This window comes from Myotis yumanensis, unplaced genomic scaffold (genome assembly GCF_028538775.1).
Source record: "Myotis yumanensis isolate MYYU_CA2020_CCGP unplaced genomic scaffold, mMyoYum1.0.hap1 SCAF_4, whole genome shotgun sequence".
Taxonomy (NCBI): Eukaryota; Metazoa; Chordata; class Mammalia; order Chiroptera; family Vespertilionidae; genus Myotis; species Myotis yumanensis.
The window spans coordinates 1044504-1063210 of NW_027223755.1; the positions used below are offsets into that span (position 1 = coordinate 1044504).

The 18707-nt window shown below is 41.3% G+C and overlaps 1 protein-coding gene across 2 annotated transcripts in view; it reads right to left on the reverse strand.

Annotated features, from left to right (window-relative positions):
* The window catches only part of MTREX (Mtr4 exosome RNA helicase), a 49453-nt gene that overhangs the window by 23033 nt on the left and 7713 nt on the right, over positions 1-18707 (reverse strand). For both annotated transcript variants that reach the window (XM_070411743.1, XM_070411744.1), the window contains exons 6-16: positions 17649-17823; positions 15513-15603; positions 14022-14146; positions 12965-13063; positions 12425-12527; positions 10211-10342; positions 8478-8557; positions 7042-7152; positions 5354-5455; positions 4439-4564; positions 2605-2755 (exon numbers count right to left, since the gene is read on the reverse strand). In XM_070411743.1, coding sequence (XP_070267844.1) covers positions 2605-2755; positions 4439-4564; positions 5354-5455; positions 7042-7152; positions 8478-8557; positions 10211-10342; positions 12425-12527; positions 12965-13063; positions 14022-14146; positions 15513-15603; positions 17649-17823 — 1295 coding nt within the window. The remainder of the gene's footprint in view (positions 1-2604; positions 2756-4438; positions 4565-5353; positions 5456-7041; positions 7153-8477; positions 8558-10210; positions 10343-12424; positions 12528-12964; positions 13064-14021; positions 14147-15512; positions 15604-17648; positions 17824-18707) is intronic.

Sequence of the window (18707 nt, forward strand, 5' to 3'; positions counted from 1 at the left end):
AAACTACTTATCTTCTTTAGAGAAATATCCATCCAAATCGTTTGCCCATTTAAATTACACTTTTGTTGTTGAGTTGTAAGAATTCTTTATATATTCCTGATACTCGATTCGTATGTGATTTGGAAATATTTCCTCCCAGTCTGTGGGTTTTCTTTCCGCTTTATTGTTGGTGTCTACTGAAGTGTAAGTTTTTAATTTTGATTAAATAAAATTTATTTTCTTTTGCTGCTTGTCTTTTTGGTGTATTCTCTAGGAAACAACTGCCAAATCCAAGGTTATGAAGATTTATGCCTATGCTTTCTTCTAAGAGTCTTACGGTTTCAGCTCTTATATTTAGGACTGTCATCAATTTCAGTTAATTTTTATGTATGGTGTGAGGTAAGGATCCAACTTCATTCTTTTGCACTTGGCTGTCCTGTTGTCCATGCAGTGTTTGTGAAAAATCAACTGCCCACAGATGCATGGATTTCTGCTTAAACACTGTCCCCACCCTCCACTCCAAATCACGCTGTGCTAATGAGTCAGAAGCCTGAGAGACTGTAAGTCACCTGTGGTTTGTATCTAGAACTCTAACTACAGCTATAGCCCACTCCCAATCAAAGAGCAGAGGGACGCAGCATGAGCAGCTGCTTCCCCACAGTGCACACCCCACCCCAGCACAGCCACAGCCTCAGCCTCAGCCTCAGCCTCAGCATCAGGAGACAGCAGGGGAGACACAGCCATAAACTGCTCAGACTGTGCAACCAAGTTCCTCCTTCTGAGGAAGGCAGGACGCAGTGGTTCCAAAAATGCATTCCTATCAGATTATATGTAAAACATTTAACAGACTTGAGTGATGGCAAAATGGACTGCTACTCCAGTACTGAGCAAATTTTGGAACAGTTCAAGTTTAAATGGCTTTCCTGATCTATGGCAATATTATCAATAATTAAACAGGTAGTTCCTGGGCAATTAATGTAAATTATCTCATTGAATTCTCATGAACTGGATGAACTAGATAGTATCTCAATTACATAAAAGAGCAAACTAAGGTTCAAGTAGTCCCATATGTAACTCCACAGCCCTTGCCATTGTATTAACTAAGGCATTATCTATGAATGAAACCAAACAAAAAAATTAAGAGTAAGTCTGCATTTTTTTTTTCAGTAAATAAACAATACAATCCTGGAAGTTCTACTCTTATGGCTCGCTAAAAAATCTCTATTGTGGACTTAGTAAATGAAAACATCTCATGTATGCCAGCCTTCCCAGCTTCTTATTAAAACAAACAAAAACAAAAAACCACCACGGTATCTATCTATCTATCTATGTATATGTGTGTGTCATATATATATTTTAAAAGAAAGTAATATGCAAATGAGGTTGGGACTCCGTAATGGTCACAACCAGCTCAGGAGGAAGGGCCAGGCATGGCCCCAAGCCTGAGAGAACAACACGCAGGCGGGGCCTGGAGCCTGAGATCAACACAGAGGGGCACCTGCTCTGAACCTCTGCGGTGTGGCTGGGGGAGGGCCCCAGTGGACATACATACACTCACACACAGGGCACCTGCTCCAAGCCTCTGCGGTGCAGCTGGGGGCAGGTCCCCAGCGGGGACGGACACACACACACACACACACACACACACACGGGGCGCCTGCTCCAAGCCTCTGCGGCCAGACTGCGGCTTAGGCCTGTTCCCCACAGGGAGCTGTCCTAAGCCGTCAGGACATCCCCTGAGGACTCCTGGACTGTGATAGGGGTAGGCTGGGCTGAGGGCCCCCGCCCCGCCCCGTGCACAAATTTTGTTTGTAAAATAAAGGTGAATTACAACCGTCTATATCCTGGCTGTGCTATGTTTAAGGTTCCAGCAGCATCAACGGCAAAAAGGAGCTACACCTTCCTGGTAACGAGGAGCCACCTGCACCAAGTGCTCTGCAGTGAAGCAGCAGCACAGAGCTCCCCGGCCCTATCTCCTTCTCCCTGCTCACTCCAGGCAGCCTGAAAACTGCACCGAAGGTGTTGCAATTCCCTCATCAATTCCCTCTCCTGTCTCATCACCTAAACTACTTCCTCCACTAAAAAGTCCGTTATACTTTGGATACTTAGTCTTTTGTTTATTGGTTTCAAAGTGTTAGAATAACAAGACTTGCTCCTTTAAAAGAAGAGGGAAATGCAGGGATAATTCAACTGAGAAGAGTCCGGGCACAGGAGCAACACTAGTCAGAGCCACAGTGGAGACAGGTGCTGCCTTCCCAGGGGTTTGGGGAGACAGACAGCAGATGGAGAAGTGGTGGCAACGTTTAAGTTCACAGGAGGGGTAGCAGACTCTTGGCCAAGTCATGACCAACAATCTGAGCCCAGCTACAAGTTATGCTCGGTCGCAATCATCTCCTCTTCCTTAATTTCCAAGGCCTTCGTTAAGACCTACATTTGAATCAGCCACGGAGAAGTGCCCTGACAGGGTTTCCTTCCTTCCCTGTGAAACGTCTGGTCGGCGATGAGGACTGGCTGCAGTTGTGACCTCTCTGCATGACAGGACCCAGACCTGGCTCACAGAAAGCCCCAGGGCCAAGCGGCACCCAGGCGGGAGCCCAGCGCGAGGCCGTGAGCGGTTGTACTTACTCTCCACCACCCCGGGGATGGCTCTGTAATGCTGAAACTGGTAGAAGGACTTCTCCAGCATGTACTCGGGATTGATTTCTTCCACACGCAGCAGGTTCAGAACCATGTTGTAGGTTAAATGGAAAGCACTGTTCAGGGGGTCGGCTGAGCCCTGAGAGGAGGGAACATGTCACTATTTTAGGTTACTCAAATAAACTCACACCAACAGTTTTCACCTGGTAGCTTGCTTCACCATTTAACTCTATGTGAAGGAACGCTACAGAAGTGTATTACGTTTTCCAGGAAAGCGTTTCAGCCCAGCAAGATGAGCAAGCTCTAGAGCCCTGCTGTGTAACACAGCACCTGTAGTCAACAACGTGTTGTGAAGAGGGTTAATCTCATGTTGTGTTTCTTCCACGATAAAATTTAAAAATAAAATAAAAATTTTAATGAGCCCTGACCAGGTGGCTCAATTGGTTGGAGCATCGTCCCACACACAAAAAGGTTGCAGGTTCGATTCCCAGACAGGGCACATACCTAGGTTGCAGGCTCAATCCCCAGTCAAAGTGCATACAGGAGGCAACCGATCAATGTTTCTCTCACATCAGTGTTTCTTTCTCAAAAAAAATCAATAAAAACATATTCTCAGGTGAGGATTAAAAAAGCAATAAAATCTAATATACTGACCTATGTATGTCTTAACGTATTTTGAAGCTTTATTATTTTGTTTTAAAATTTTAGTTTTAAATTACAGTTTACATTCAATATTATTTTATACTAGAGGCCTGGTGCACAAAATTCGTGCAGGGGTAGAGTCCCTAGGCTTGGCAGGTGATCAGGGCCTTCCTTCCCCCGGCTGGGGCCTTCCTTCATTCCACACCGCCCTCTGGTGTTCAGTGCATGTCATAGCGAGTGGTCGAACGCCCGAGGGGACAATTTGCATATTAGCCTTTTATCATATAGTTTCAGGTGTACAGCATAGTGGTTAGACAATCACATTACTTTAGTTAAAAAGTGGTCCCCCTGAAATTTCAAGTACCCACCTGGCCCCATTCCCAGTTCTCACAATATTACTGACTATATTCTCCACGCTGTCCTTTCCGTCCCTGTAACTATTCTATAGCTACCAATCTGCACTTTCCAACCCCTTCGTTTGTTTCACCTTTAGTTTAAATAGCTCATGAGCTGGCAGTTAATTTTATCTTTTTAATTAATGGTAAGTTTCCTATCTCATCAATAGTTTGCTCTAGGGATTTAAGAATGTGGAGGAGGACAAGGAAAACAACCAGGTTGAACTGCCTTGAGAAGCTCTTCAAAACAAAACATCTTAAACAATCTGAAACACAAACACTACAGGATCATCTGAAATAAAGCTTCAAATTTTAAAATTAGTTTTGGGGTGTTTATAATCTATCAACAGGCTGAAACAGGATGGTAGATTGTAGAATTAATTTATTCAGCTACCTGGGCTTGCAAAGGTAGAGGCAGGTAACTGCCCAAACCCTGACATCATGGGCCTCACTTCCTGTTCGGGTAGGGAGAGCAACTCCTGCAATGGAGGGAGATGTCAAGGTCACCTTAAATTTGAAGGGAAAGTGAGTGCTTTCACCCTCACTGAGGATCATCACATCCCTCCACGCCATGAGCCGCTCGTCACCGACTAGAACAGAAAGTAGGAGACAAAATACCAGCACTTGGAGCACTTACCCTCTGCTCCCTCCCCCAGCCCAGGCAGTTTTGTAAATCAATTCATCTCCTTAGAAAGATATCTGAACTGACAAAACTAATTTCAGAGCTGCTCCTGAAGTATTTTTCTCAAATTCCTGTTGCAAATGCAGAATCTTAACTCTGTTACCTTAAGCAGTTGCTTCCCAATAGTTGGGCTCATCTTTTCGTCAACCATAAGAATCACGATTCCTCTGTCGTCCATGCCCCTCCTTCCGGCACGACCAGACATCTGAATGTATTCACCAGAAGAAATCTGAACAGACATAAGAAAAGTTCTAAGTTTAGGAGAGAACCTGATAAAAAACATAGTCTTACTTTTTTTTTCTTATAAAATACACAAGTACAAGTTACATGGACCAAAAAACCCATGATTAAAAACATGAACTTTTCAGAGAGTGTAAATTAAATCACAAAACTGCAAAACACTTAAGAGTAACATTTAAATTTTAGCTCCAAAATGATCAAATCCATACCTACCGGGAAATATCAGCTAATTCACTGGCATAAAAAAATCTTTAAGTTAGATATTCTGAAAAACAGCAGTCTAAAAAAGCAGACAATGACCAAACTACTAAATCCTAACCCAATCATAAATTTTCTTGATGTACATGAGATTAGTATAAAATTAACCTTAGTTTTAAAAAGAAGCACAATTATTTCCAATTTTCACAGTGTAAGTCCTTGGAGTTAGGCAGAGTCCATTCATCACCAAGAACAACCCAGGAGAGGGCTAGGTGCTTCAAATACCTTAAAGTGAGGAAATGAAAATCTGTGTATTTACGATGATTTAAAGCATTCCCGAATCATCTGCCCACTTATCCCTCCCAAACTTTTTCACTGAAAGGTTTTGTTTGTTTGCTTTTTGGCTAAAGGATAGAAATGTAAAGGATCTGAAGCTTAACCTTGATAAGCTTGTTGTATTAGCTCAGGTACAAGTTCAAGAGTATTTAGAACTAAACATCTCTACGACTGCATGAGCCAAAATCACCTTAAGTAAAACAAAGGTAAAAGTTATTTCAATATGGGAATCAACTTTACTTACCCATCGAAAGTCTTTCCCATCAAATTTTCGGGCATTTGTAAATAAAACTGTCCTAGCCGGCATGTTAATTCCCATGGCAAAAGTCTCCGTCGCAAATAACGCCTAATTAAGTGAATAATTATACAATTATTCATCAAGAGGGAAGAGGATAAAAATACTTTATTTCATCAACTCAGCAGAATGCTATTCATCTGTTAAAAAGATGAAGAGCTATGCATGTGACAAAATTAAATAACATGGGTAGTACAATCACTTTTGCTTAAAAAATAAAGCATGTGTTATTTGCATGAGTGCTCATGGAAATGTCTAAGACATGAGGGGAATGATGGCCTTTCTTTACTTTATGCACGATTGTTCTACAAGCGCATCCCTCAGCTACACTGTGTTACCCAGTTCAAACAACCAACACGTATCACTTATGCTTTCTTAAAAGAGACTTTAAAATGGCTCAGAGCCTGAACAAGACCCAGATATAAATAGTGACCAATTCTTCACTTAAAATACCTCTTGTATGTTCTTTAGGACAGCGGCCGCCAACCTTTTGGACCTCACGCACCACCAGTGGTCCACCAACCTCCAGTTGGCAACCACTGCTTTAGGATGAATAAATTTCTTTCAAATATTCTACATAGTGCTGAAATTCTCATGATAAATTTCTAATCTAATTTTTAAACAAAACAATGAGTCATATATAGGCTGATGACTACATTTTAAAGTTGTATTCCTTTTGTAACATCCCATTTCTGGGTATAGATACCAACATAATTTTAAACATTAAATCAGCCTGCCTGGTGTAAATCAGAATATCATCTGTAAGTCTACCTGCAATTCTCCCATCTTCTCTAGTCTTTTAAATTTGTATACAGAAGGGAGTTCACCTACAGAATCAACTCCAGGTCTGACAATTCAATAGCACCTTTTACAAAATGCCACACTGTACCAACTGTGTTAGCATTTCTTACTAAAAATAAGAAACGGTACAAATGATTTTACCCAAAATTTATGAAGTACATGTACCCCTCCCACGTTCTGAAACTTCACATCTGGCACTTTGCTTTTACAAAAGTCCTACATTAGCAGCTGTTTTGCGAAGCAAAAAAAACCCAAAGAGGATTTTTGCTTTTACCAAAAAAGGCAAAAGGCAAAAGCAGTGTCTGCGTGTTGCAGCAGTCGTTAGAGGCTGGTGCCCTGCACGGCGAGGTGCCCTGTAGCTCCTTCCCCAGGAACCACCTCCACATCAGCCGCAGTTCTGAGCTGCGTCTGGGAGCACCTGCGCTTTACCATGACAGACTGTGCACGGGTCAGCAAGACGGTCCTAAGGAATCAGAAAAGCCTACAAGCCCGTAAGCGTGCTGCGCTTGGTATAAAACCGGGTGCAAGGAAGCGTTTTGGTGGCAATGAAATAAAGCGTTTGGTGGCAATGAGTGTACTGAATCTTGGGTCTGGGAACCCACAGTAATTTTCCATATAAATTAATGTAAATGCTTCTTCAAGTTATGCCCTTTCAGCTGATGAAAGGCTTCCTAGCAGCGCCCTACTTCTGGACAGCAGGGGGCCTGTGTAACACTGTATAGAAATCAAGTGCGTCCCTCAGCTACACTGTGTTACCCAGTTCAAACAACAAAACAATATAACCAAACTGTTCACACAATAATTCTCGGGCGTAATAAACAAACATGAGATCATACCTTTATCAATCCTTCAGAAAAGAGGATTTCTATGGTTTCTTTCAAAATAGGAAGTAAACCACCGTGGTGGATGCCAATCCCCCGCTTCAAAAGAGGAAGCACATGTTCAACCTGCGATTGGAATATTTATTTAACAATGTGAGGAAGAGGGAAATTAAAAACCCTAAAGCAACCAATTAAGGAAAACGGGTCATTAAGAAAGAATGCTGTTAAAGAGACATCACATAAGCGTTACAGAATAAAAGCAAAAACTAAACCTGTATCCCCTGACCAAACCCAAAACATAAGCAACTCTATCAGGCGTCCTGCATGAAAACAGCTTATGAAAAAGTCTGAAAGGCATGTTTTAAATAAACTTTAGAAATGCTTTGCTGCCTCATTCAAATGTACAGCATCACTTTATCTCCTCAAAAAAAATTAAAGCTTATGAGGAAAAAGTTAGTGTCTGCACAAAATAAACTTAAATACTGGCCAATTCAGACCAAAAAGAATTAAGTAGGGAGCATTATCTCAATCCGTTGAGGTTCTGCTTCCTGGCAATTGTCGACAGTTTGGCTCAAATAAACTCAAAAAATTTAAAAAATTCTTTAAAAAAAAGAATTAAGTAACTATAACATGTTTAGCATAACATATGTACTTCCTCTAAAAGGAAGTGAGGTGCCGAAGAGGTCATTCTCATCAACACTATACCAATGCCATCTAAGGTCCACTATTTAATAAGTGTGCTAGGGTTACAAAATACATAAAGACATGGCTCAACCCTTCTCTAACTAACCATTCAGCTGGGAAGAAAAACTACAAAAAAAAAATTATAAGTTAAATATTCTTTTAAAGAGCAATACATTGGCCTGGCCAGGTAGCTCAGTTGCTTAGAGCATCATCCCGATATGCCATGGTTGCGGGTTTGATCCCTGGTCAGAGCACATATAAGGATCAACCAATGAATGCGTAAATAAGTGGAACAAATTAACGTTTCTGTTTGTCTCTCTAAAAAAATCAATAATTTACACCAATATGCTATTGTAGTCTTATAAATCCCATGTAAGTGAAAGCAATCATTCGTAAGCAGATGATGACCTCCCAGCTTCTCACAGTCTTTGAAAGGTTAGGCTGGACAGAGCAGCTCTCAGACTGGATGCACATCAGACTCTCTGGGGAGCTGCCACAGCCTTAGATATCGGAAGACTTATAACTGGCATGTTAGGAACAAGCAGCAGCTCAGACCGTGAGCACGTTCAGAAAAGAGAGCTCAGGCAGCACGTCTTTCCTCTCCCCACCTTTTCAGAAGCTTAAAATAAGTCAAGACACCATTTCAGTGCATGACACAACGTATCCCCTGCAGGGGGAAAAGGTTACAATACAGCAACACAACTAAGAGCCGAAGAGTGAATCCATGCCGCCTACTCAACCATGACTCACTGCCATCAAACACAAACCTGAGGGAGCTTTTTATCTTCATCCGACAAGCAGTCAATCGCATTACTGAATACTTCTTCCACCATCTTCTTTTCTTCATCTAAGAGAGAACACCCAGAGGCACATAAGTATCTTAATGAGTCAGTGATACACTTCACTTCAAACATGCAGAGAGCAAGAGTCTATAAAGAGTAAAAACAGCCCTAACCGGTTTGGCTCAGTGGCTAGAGCATCGGCCTGCGGCCTGAAAGGTCCCAGGTTCGATTCCGGTCAAGGGCATGTACCTTAGTTGCATGCACATCCCCAGTAGGGGGTGTGCAGGAGGCAGCTGGTTGATGTTCCTCTCTCATCGATGTTTCTAACTCTCTATCCCTCTCCCTTCCTCTCTGTAAAAAATCAATAAAATATATTTTTTTAAAAAAAGAGTAAAAACAGTACTTTAGATTGTCAGCAGGGAAAGTAGATTAAAATGACTGTAATTATTTAATAAAGTTCACTACCTTTTCAAAACATACATAACAGACCTAATCTGTGAATAATAGTACTACCATATAAAAAGAGTGGCTAACTGTGCTAACTGCTCTGCATGCAGGGTTCAAGTCTAACAGTCACAGGTCTCGGGCTCTCGCTATCCACCACTGAGGAAAGGGGGTTAGAGCGAACCATGGGTGCTGCTCTTAGCTGTTAGAGCAGCAACTCAAAGCCTCTGCACTTACCCACTACACTGCCTGCTTGTGCAGTCTGTTACACCGCAGGTACTCAATAAGTACTGGGTGAACTAATCAATATTAACACTGCAACGCTGAGTAGACTCAGCACTCAGTTATAAGAAAACATGTCTCAGCAGAGCAATTCAGTCAAAACAAGAAATACAGTAAGTTCTCACGTAAGAGTCGAGAGGTCCTGAGTGAAGTGATGTCTAAGGAGACCAATTTTACCACAGGCTAACTGACACAAGCAAAACAAGTTCCTCCAGCATCTCACTGACATTATAACAAAAAGATGTTGAATAAAACGTTACTGGAGGACCTGCTGTATTGGCTTCAAGAGGTTATCTCTCCTTTGTTACTTTGGCCCATGGATAAGTAAAAACTAGCTTTAATGTGGGTGGGTTTATTTCTGTCTTGGAAACAACACACCTGAAATTCAATGTTGGATGAGTGAAGAACTTCTCACAGTACAGGAGTATGTAAGTAAAGGCTGAACTGAATTACAATTGGGCTGGTTTTCAGCACACCACTGTTTTTGGGGAGGTTGTGCTACTACCTAGCTGTGTGACTTCAAGCGAGTTCCATGCACAGTTAATGTATGAGAAGAACATGAACTCGCTAGAAGTACTCTTACTTTACTCAAGAGTTACTTAGGTCAGGTAGCTCCGGCTGGGAGTTCTAGAAGGATGGAGCACAGCGCCTTCCACAGGAGGAGGCCTGGCGAGGAGAACACCCGCGCAGTCGGACAGAGGCCAGAGGCCGCACCGCCTGGAGCTGTGCAGGAAGCAGAGGCACAGGCCATGCTCCGCAGCAGGGACCTTGGGATTGCACAGAGCAACGTACTTACACCTCCCATCAAAGACGACGGAGGAGGAAAGATGTGATCAATCCCCTCCTACCGCCTCTACAAATGTGCTGAGCACCTGCTGCTGGAACTGTAAGGTGAGCTGCAGATCCTCCCCACATACAGCATGCAATGCCTTGGCAGGGATGTGTTTACATCCTTTCACTAACATTAAAACTACGCTGAAATCACACAGTACCTGTGTTGAAATCTAATTTGGTCATTTGAAGTGCATAGGCTTCACAATCTTTCTTACTGAAACTGAAAATAATTACAGGTTGAAAATTTCTTTCCATAATCATCTTCACAATCTTGAACACATTTGATGGTCCTGCAAAAAGAGTATATAGAACCAAATCCAAAAATTAACTCAAGATGGATCATAGACCCAAACATAAGAGCAAACACTATAAAACTCTTTAAAAACATATAGGAGTAGCCCGGCCCATGACTAAGCAGTTGAAAGTCGACCCAGGAACCAAGAGATCAGGGGTTCAATTCCTGGTCAGGGCGCATGCCCGGGTTGCGGGTTTGATCCTCAGTAGGGGACGTACAGGAGGCAGCTGATTAAGGTTTCCCTCTCATCAATGTTTCTGTCTCTCTATCCTTTTCCCTTCCTCTCTCTCAAAATCAATAAAAATGTATTTTAAAAAAAACATATAGGTGCCAAAACCGGTTTGGCTCAGTGGATAGAGCGTCGGCCTGCGGACTGAAGGGTCCCGGGTTTGATTCCGGTCAAGGGCATGTACCTGGGTTGCAGGCACATCCCCGGTGGGAGATGTACAGGAGGCAGCTGATCGATGTTTCTCTCTCATCGATGTTTCTGACTCTCTATCTCTCTCCCTTCCTCTCTGTAAAAAATCAATAAAATATATTTAAAAACAACAACAACAACAACAAAAAAAAAACATATAGGAGTGAATCATCATGATTTGGGGTTATGCAAGAAATTCTTGGATATACCAAAAGTACAAGCAACGGAAGGAAATAACAGATAAGTGGATTTCATCAAAATTAATAATTTTATACTTTACAGACACCAACAATAAAGTGAAAAGACAACCCTTGCCCAAAGAAAGCGAGAAAATATTTGCAAATCATGGATCTGATCTAAGGGTCTAGTACCAGAACATATGAAGAACTCTTACAATTCAACAACAAAGGACAATAGAGTTTTTAAATGGGTAAAGAATTTGAATAGATATTTCTCCAAAGAAGATATACACGTGGCCAATGAGCACATGGAAACATACTCAGCACCACTGGCTACAACGGAAGTGGGAGTCGGATACCACCGCATACCACTAGGACGACTCTAATCCAATAGACCTGAGGAGCGGCAAGGTTGTAGAAGACGTGGACACCCGATACCCTTCAGATGGGAATGTAAATGGTGCAGCCACTTTGGAAAATAACCTGAGAGCTACTCATAGGTTAAACAAAGAATCACCATGTGACTCAGCTATTCCATCCCTAGGTATGTACACGAAAAAGAACATGTTCATACAAAAACGAAGAACACACGTGATTACAGCAGCATCGTTCACAATAACCAAACAGCGGAAATAGCTCTGGCCAGCTCAGTTGGTTAGAGCAGCATCCTGACATGCCAAGGCTGTGAGTCTGATCTCCGCTCAGGGCACATACAAGAAGCAGCCAATGAATGCATCAATAAGTGGAAAAACAAATCTCAATCTCTCTCTACCCCCCCCACTCCCTCCCACCTTTTCTCTCTTCCTCTCTCTCCCCCTCCCACCATCTCTCTTTAAAAAAAATTTTTTTTTAAGTGGAAACAACCCAAGTATCCATCAACTTATCAATGGATAACAATGGAATGTTATTTGAATATAAAAAGGAATGAAGTACTGACACATCTATAACATAGATGAACCTTGAAAACATAAGTGAAAGCAGCCAACTACAAAACACCACATATATGAAACGTCCAGGAAAAAAAATTACCAAAGGATGAGGGAGGGGAAAGAGGTTGGGGGGAAATGAGAAAGGACTGCCAACGGGTATGGGGTTTCTTTCTGAGCTGATGGACAAGTTCTGGAACATTTTAAGTGTATAACTTTGTGAATATAATGAAATCCAACTGAACTGTACACTTAAAAATGGTGACAATTGTGGCAGGTGAATTACATTTCAATAAAAAAATGCCGTGATGGTTGCATAACTCTATATTAATAACCACTGAATCTGGACACTTGAATGGGTGAATTGTACAGTATGTGAATTATATTTCCATAAAGGACATGTAGAAAAAGAAACCGACCTTTACCCATTCACTTTCATCATGTTATCAGAACTGCATAGCTTCCTGAGGAAAATCATTCAATAAAAAGTTTTAAATGTTATTTGAAACTACAATTTATAGGTAAGACTATGTCAAAACAAAGTTCAAAATTACCTTTTGTCCCTCCTTTCCGACCCTTCTGATCTCCTTTTGCCAGGTCCCCTGCCTCGCGGAGAACTTGCATTGCGGTGTTGAAGTTATCTTCTCGGAAGTCACCCTGGAATCAGATGTTTTTCTATGCTTCTTCACTAACATTCAATCATAATCTAAACATCTTTCACACTCAAAGCAAAGCTTCCTCAAATAAAAATGACTTGGTAACTAATAGTTATAACAAAGGCCATGAGAATAGTTCACAGTGTGAGCTGAGAGGTAATAAAAGGTAATAGAGGTATTAAAACTGGGAGAGGCAAAACGTAAGGTATTGGAAACATGTCCAGCGTCCCTATTCTCCAAGCATTCTAAACACTGGAGAAGGAGGGAGATGCAATTATGCACAAGAGAAACACAAGTCTTAAATAACGTGTTTGAGAGCACACACACAGAGCACGCAAAGCCAACAATAACTTCGGCCTGTGAGACTAGTTAAGGAAAAGGGTCTCCACAATTCTTCTCTAGGAGAATTACAGGCACAGAGTGACCGTCACCCCTTACGTTTTCATCAACCACAAGGTGCAGGCCGTCCCCCCCCGCCGGGAAGATGTAGTGCTGCAGTGGAGTAGGCCGGTAATCCGTGTAAATCACATGGCAAGGCTGCAAAGAGAAGGAAACACAATGGCACACAATACTTTATTTCTTCAGTAATAACACCATGTATCTGACCTTAGGGACATGAACATTGTCAAAAAGAGAAAAAAAATTCTAAATATCACTTTAAAACCAGGCAAGAGGAAAATGTGGAAAAATTAGATCAAATTATACAACCATCTGTTCAACTTTACTCATTTCCTACTCAGGGCCAAATACCTGATTTCGGCTTCGACAATGACCTCGGATCGGCCCCTGGCCCTGTGCTGCCAGCACCACCGACGCCTGTTCCCGGAGAGCAGGCTGTGGTCGCACTTTCTGCCCACCCCCCCCGCCCCCCCGCCCCCCCCGCCCTGGGAGCCCTGGGAGCCTCAGCAGAGCAGCAGGTTGACGGAGCTCCTCCGAACACCCCTGGGCTTCTATCCTACAGAAGCGACATGAGTGCCACAAAATGACAGATTTTAAGGAAAAATAAGGGCAGGAGAATGAAACCAAGAGCGAGTTTATGACACAGGACAAATGCCTGTTATAAGGTCCTATGCCACTGCTAGTTGGACTAGAAAAGCAAAAGGACCAAGTCGGAAGTCTGACTGTGTGTACAGGAGAGGCAGCACATGCTCTGGACACGCCCGGCTTTCTCCTGGCACCAAGGTCATGGGGAAGTTGTGCCCCCTGGCTCACTGAACAACAAAATGCCAGTATTTCCAAATCTGCAGATCAGAAGGATCAACCTGGGAGCTTGTGAAGGCGGAGCTTCCAAGACCCTCCTCCCATCGACTGACATACTGGGTCCGAGATGGGACTCAGAAATGCACACTTACAAAAAGCTAAGTCAGTTCATTTTGAATAAGCTTGCTTGATTTGAGAAGCAGTTTCTTTAGGTGGCATTAGGAACAAAGGACAGGACACACTTAGGCTGGCTTATAACATCCTAAATATTGAGGACATTAAAAAAAGAAAGTACCTGCTTATGTAAATGGCAAATCCATTCGGCAAACTGTCGGGCATTTGGAATAGTAGCCGAGAGAAAGACATAGTGGACATTATCAGGAAGCAAAATGATAGTTTCTTCCCACACCACACCACGCTCTGAAAAAAGCAGATATACCCTGCATTTCAGTGTCACTTTACTGACAAGAATCTAAAGCTATCTTCTCCTGAGCTCAAAAAGCAGAAACGCAGGCCACTCTACACAGGATGCTTTTGACCACAGACCCTTACTGACAACTGCTTCCGTGTGCACCGAGATTTACCCAGCAGAGAGCAGACCAAACCACGTCACACAAGGATCACTGAAACAGGAGCTGGGAAGGGCAGCTTCAGGCTGCACCTTTTCAAACAGCCTAACGAGATTCCCATGACAGAGGAAATACCATCTCCATCTCACTTTGGGAAGCAAAATTTAATGGCTTGTAGAAAGTTACAGAAACAAATCTCAAAGAACACCATTACCATACCATAGGCATCTTTCATCAAAATTACCCTCATGATCTCTAGAGATAAAAGACAGATATAATGGACAGCAAAACTCTAAGTCAGTTTTTATTAAAACGGAAAAAGCCAGAAAAATCAGTTTGAGAGTTTCCCCCTAAAATAAACAAATCAACACAGCATTCATGGTTTTAAAGCCAAAACAACTTTGTTTAGAACGTAAGCCGATGACTTGTAAAGGGTAAAATGTTCAAAGGGTACATGATTTCTTCAATTGTTTCATTTTCAATGTAAGTACAGGTCAACCCAGTGCTTTAGTTTAACTAATAACGAAGTTTTAGGTGTGTACATATTAAACATTTAACTTTTAAATGTTTAACATTAGCCCTCCCAGTTCCATCCAAAACTCCAAGTATACTTCCTTTTTCAGTATAGTAGTATAATAGTTCAAGAGATATTTATAATTTTCCTTTTAATCATTTTTATTTCATAATCCCAATTTTGTACCATAAACATATATTTCTTAGTTTTATTTTAAAAAATGAAAAGAATTTTAAAAATCGAGAAAGAATTTTCTGGCTAGAATTTCTTTAACATTAACTAGAGAGCTCTATATTTGAAAAGCAAGCTAGTTTGAGTTGAATTTCATTTGTTTTATTTGAATTTGCATTTTCTTACTTAGTTACTATTAAAAAGTTACTATTTAAAAAGCTATAGGTAAATGAGATCCCATTGGAAATATTACATTATGTTGTCCAAAAATTTAGTTTACTAGACCTCTAGCCCATGAAATATCAAAGCAATTTTCTTTTTAGGTTTATCGGTTTACAATAATGGATACACATGAACAGCCAGATGGAAGACATGGGACAAGGTATGTGGGACAGGGCATGGAGTTTTCATGCCCTCCCTCCCCTACTTTCCCATGGTCTCCAACCCAGAAGCTTTTCCAAAGCAAAATTCTTAATCCCATTCTTAAGGAAAACATATGGCACACACATCTCAACACCACAGCAGAATATACCTGAATCTCTCATGTAATGAATTTCATCGAATATGACCCAAGCAACCTCGCGCATAACTTCAGAACCTCTGTACAGCATACTTCTCAAAATCTAAAGAAAAAAAATAAAAGATTTAGCATAACAAAAAGCTGTTCTTTCTAAAAAGAAATTTTGCAAATTCTTATTTAATGGAAACTAATTTTAGGAAGTTACACACACATATTTTAAATCTATTCCATAAATTATGTAAATTCCTTTTCTCAGAAAACCAAAATAAATGACTTTTCAACATCTAGTACTCAGATACAATACATGAAGAGAATTATAACCACCTCCACCTTGCCATATCCCAAATGTGAAGCCCCTTCCTTATGTAGAGTGTGGGAACCATGCCAGAGGCCCCAGACAGTCCAGGCCACTCAGAGGGCGAAAGGCTCGTTCCTAGTACACCGGAATGGCCAAGGCCACTCTGAAAAAGGGAATCTTCATCAGAATGTTCAAGACTAAGATACCGTAAGAGCTGCAAGGCCACAGCGATCTCATGGTACACTGTGCCCTTCTATATAGCCCAAATGATTGATGTCATTGCTGGCAACTGGCCTTCTCTAAGGAGTATAATACATGTTACTGACCAGCCAGTGTGCTGGGCAGGGGAGAAAGGAGAGCTGCTGAGCCAGTGAGGCTGGAGAGGCTACCGAGGCTGCAGCTCTACAGGAGAGCTCAGGTACTATTGCTATGTAAAGCGATCGGTCTAGAGGCAGCATGCGACTGCTCAGATAATAGCTGTGGGCACAGAGATTAATGCTACTATGTAGGACAAATACATATTCACCAGCCGGTGTACGGCTGCCTGGATGGAACTTTGCTGTGAAGAGCTGTTTTGTCCAATGGCTATGGCCACAGGCTTCTACAATAAAGACTCATTCTTACATACCCACAACTTCTCATGGCTTCTCTGTCTATACCAGGCATCCAAGAAGGTCCAGCGCCTGGCAGAGGGGCTTGGCCCCAACAGTTAGTGCAATGGGCAGGGTGTGAGAAGGAACCTGCCCTGACAGTTGTTTGTAGTGGAGCAGAATTTAGAAGAATACATGGACTTGGAGCAGCAGTGCTGTGCAGTGCTCTAGCTGTTCTGATAGAGCGACTGAAAGTTACCTATCCAGCCCTAGCTGGCTTGGCTCAGTGGATAGAGAGTCAGCCTGTGGACTGAAGGGTCCCGGGTTCGATTCCAGCCAAGGGCACATGCCTGGGCTGTGGGCTCGTTCCCCAGTAGGGGGTGTGCAGGAGGCAGCCAATCAATGATTCTCTATCATTGATGTTTCTCTCTCTCTCCTTCTCCCTTCCTCTCTGAAATCAATAAAAAAATATATTTAAAAAAAAAAGGAAGTTACCTATCCAACACACCAGATATCATACTGTTTACCCATTTTTTTCTGCCTCATCTCACAATATGGATACTTTCTAGGAACAATTATCCTGAGTTTTGAGTTCTAAAAAAATCCACAAATGGCAGGACGTTTTGAGAGTGGGAAGTAAGACCTACTTTGGGCACCAAAATGAAAAGTGAGCATGCTTCTGGCTGACTCTGCAGACTAGAAGCTAACTTCTGCTCTATTGTCCCTTGTGGGCACAAGAATATAATTTATGTATAAAAGTATTTAGAGAGCTAATTATGTCCAAAACGTAAGAAGTTGTGTGTGTATATGCAAAACTTAACTGTGATTATGGGAGAAACTAAGCATATTTGGGCAGCTTTTAAAAAAGTCAGTTATTTACCTATTTGTGTCAACACTCAGAAACAGAAGGAAAAAATTACATGAAAGGAAGATCTAATATGAAACTATGTATTCAAATCTTTGAAACTATGTAAACAAAACACCATCAATATTTTTATGTCTTGACAATAGCCTTTAAAAACACCTGGTGGAGAAAAAAATTATAGCTAGCTTATATGACAAGTAATAAATATCGATAATTTTTAACTATATTAATACAACCAGAACATTTTAAGATAAAATTTATCCCTTTCAAGTAAATCTATTCAGAAAGTATTATACTTTACTTCTATAGAGCAAATGATAAAATATTAGATGTTCTAATTGGGTACTTTAGTTAAATTAAAAATGAAAAATTAGATGGGGCACCATATAAATTACCTCTGTGGTCATAACAAGACAAGATGCTGTAGGATTAATAGTAACATCTCCCGTCATCAGACCCACATCTTGAAATTCTTCATACATTTCACGGTACTTCTGGTTACTCAGAGCCTTAATCGGGCTGGTAAATATTACACGCTGTTTTTCCCTTAAGGCCAATGCGATGGCATACCTAAAAATGGGAAAGCAAACAAGAACAAAGTATTTACAAAGCCTTTTCTTTAAAGTATATTACTATGTGCATCTGAAACTAATATAACAATGTATGTCAACTGTAATTGAAAAGGAAAAATGATAAAAAAAAATACCAAAAAAATGTGATTTAAAAAATTCTATTAGCATATAAATTGTCTGAGTTTTTGATAATTACTTATCCTAAAGTGACTTTCCAAAACATTAATATCTTCTTTTATTTGCTATCAACAAACTGTTATAGTAATAATCCTATATAACAAAAGCCTAATATGCTATGTGTCTGACCGTTCATTAGATCAGTTGCTATGATGCGCACTGACCACCAGGAGGCAGAAGCTCCAACCGGAAGGTTAGCTTGCTGCTGGGGTCCATAGATTGGAACTGGGCGAGATGGGCCGGACATGCCCTGGAGCCCTCTCACCGTTCCTCCCAGGCCAGCCAACCTCCTGTGGTCCCTCCCCCGCCTCTAAGATATTTCTTCCAATTAATTTCCTTTCATTGTGCACAAATTTGTGCAGCGGGCCTCCAGTTATTATTATGATAAACCTAAATTGTAGTGATCTAAAACAAAAAGAATTTTACCTCTGGTGTTGGAATTAATGTAACTTAATTACTAATACCAATGGATTATTCATGGTTACCCTATTTCTTGTAAGCAAAATAGCCTTTGGTCCTATAAGTGGGCCTCCAGAAGTTCAGAGCCTCTGCCTGTCGGTTTATACATATAGAGTATGAACAATTAGAAAACACTGGAAAATGCTGTTTCTTCTTTTGAGTTTCACAGGTAAGTTAATCCACATATAGTCTTTCCTCACAGGTAAGAGTTACCAAGTCAGTCCTGGGTTGAAAATCACGAGGAGC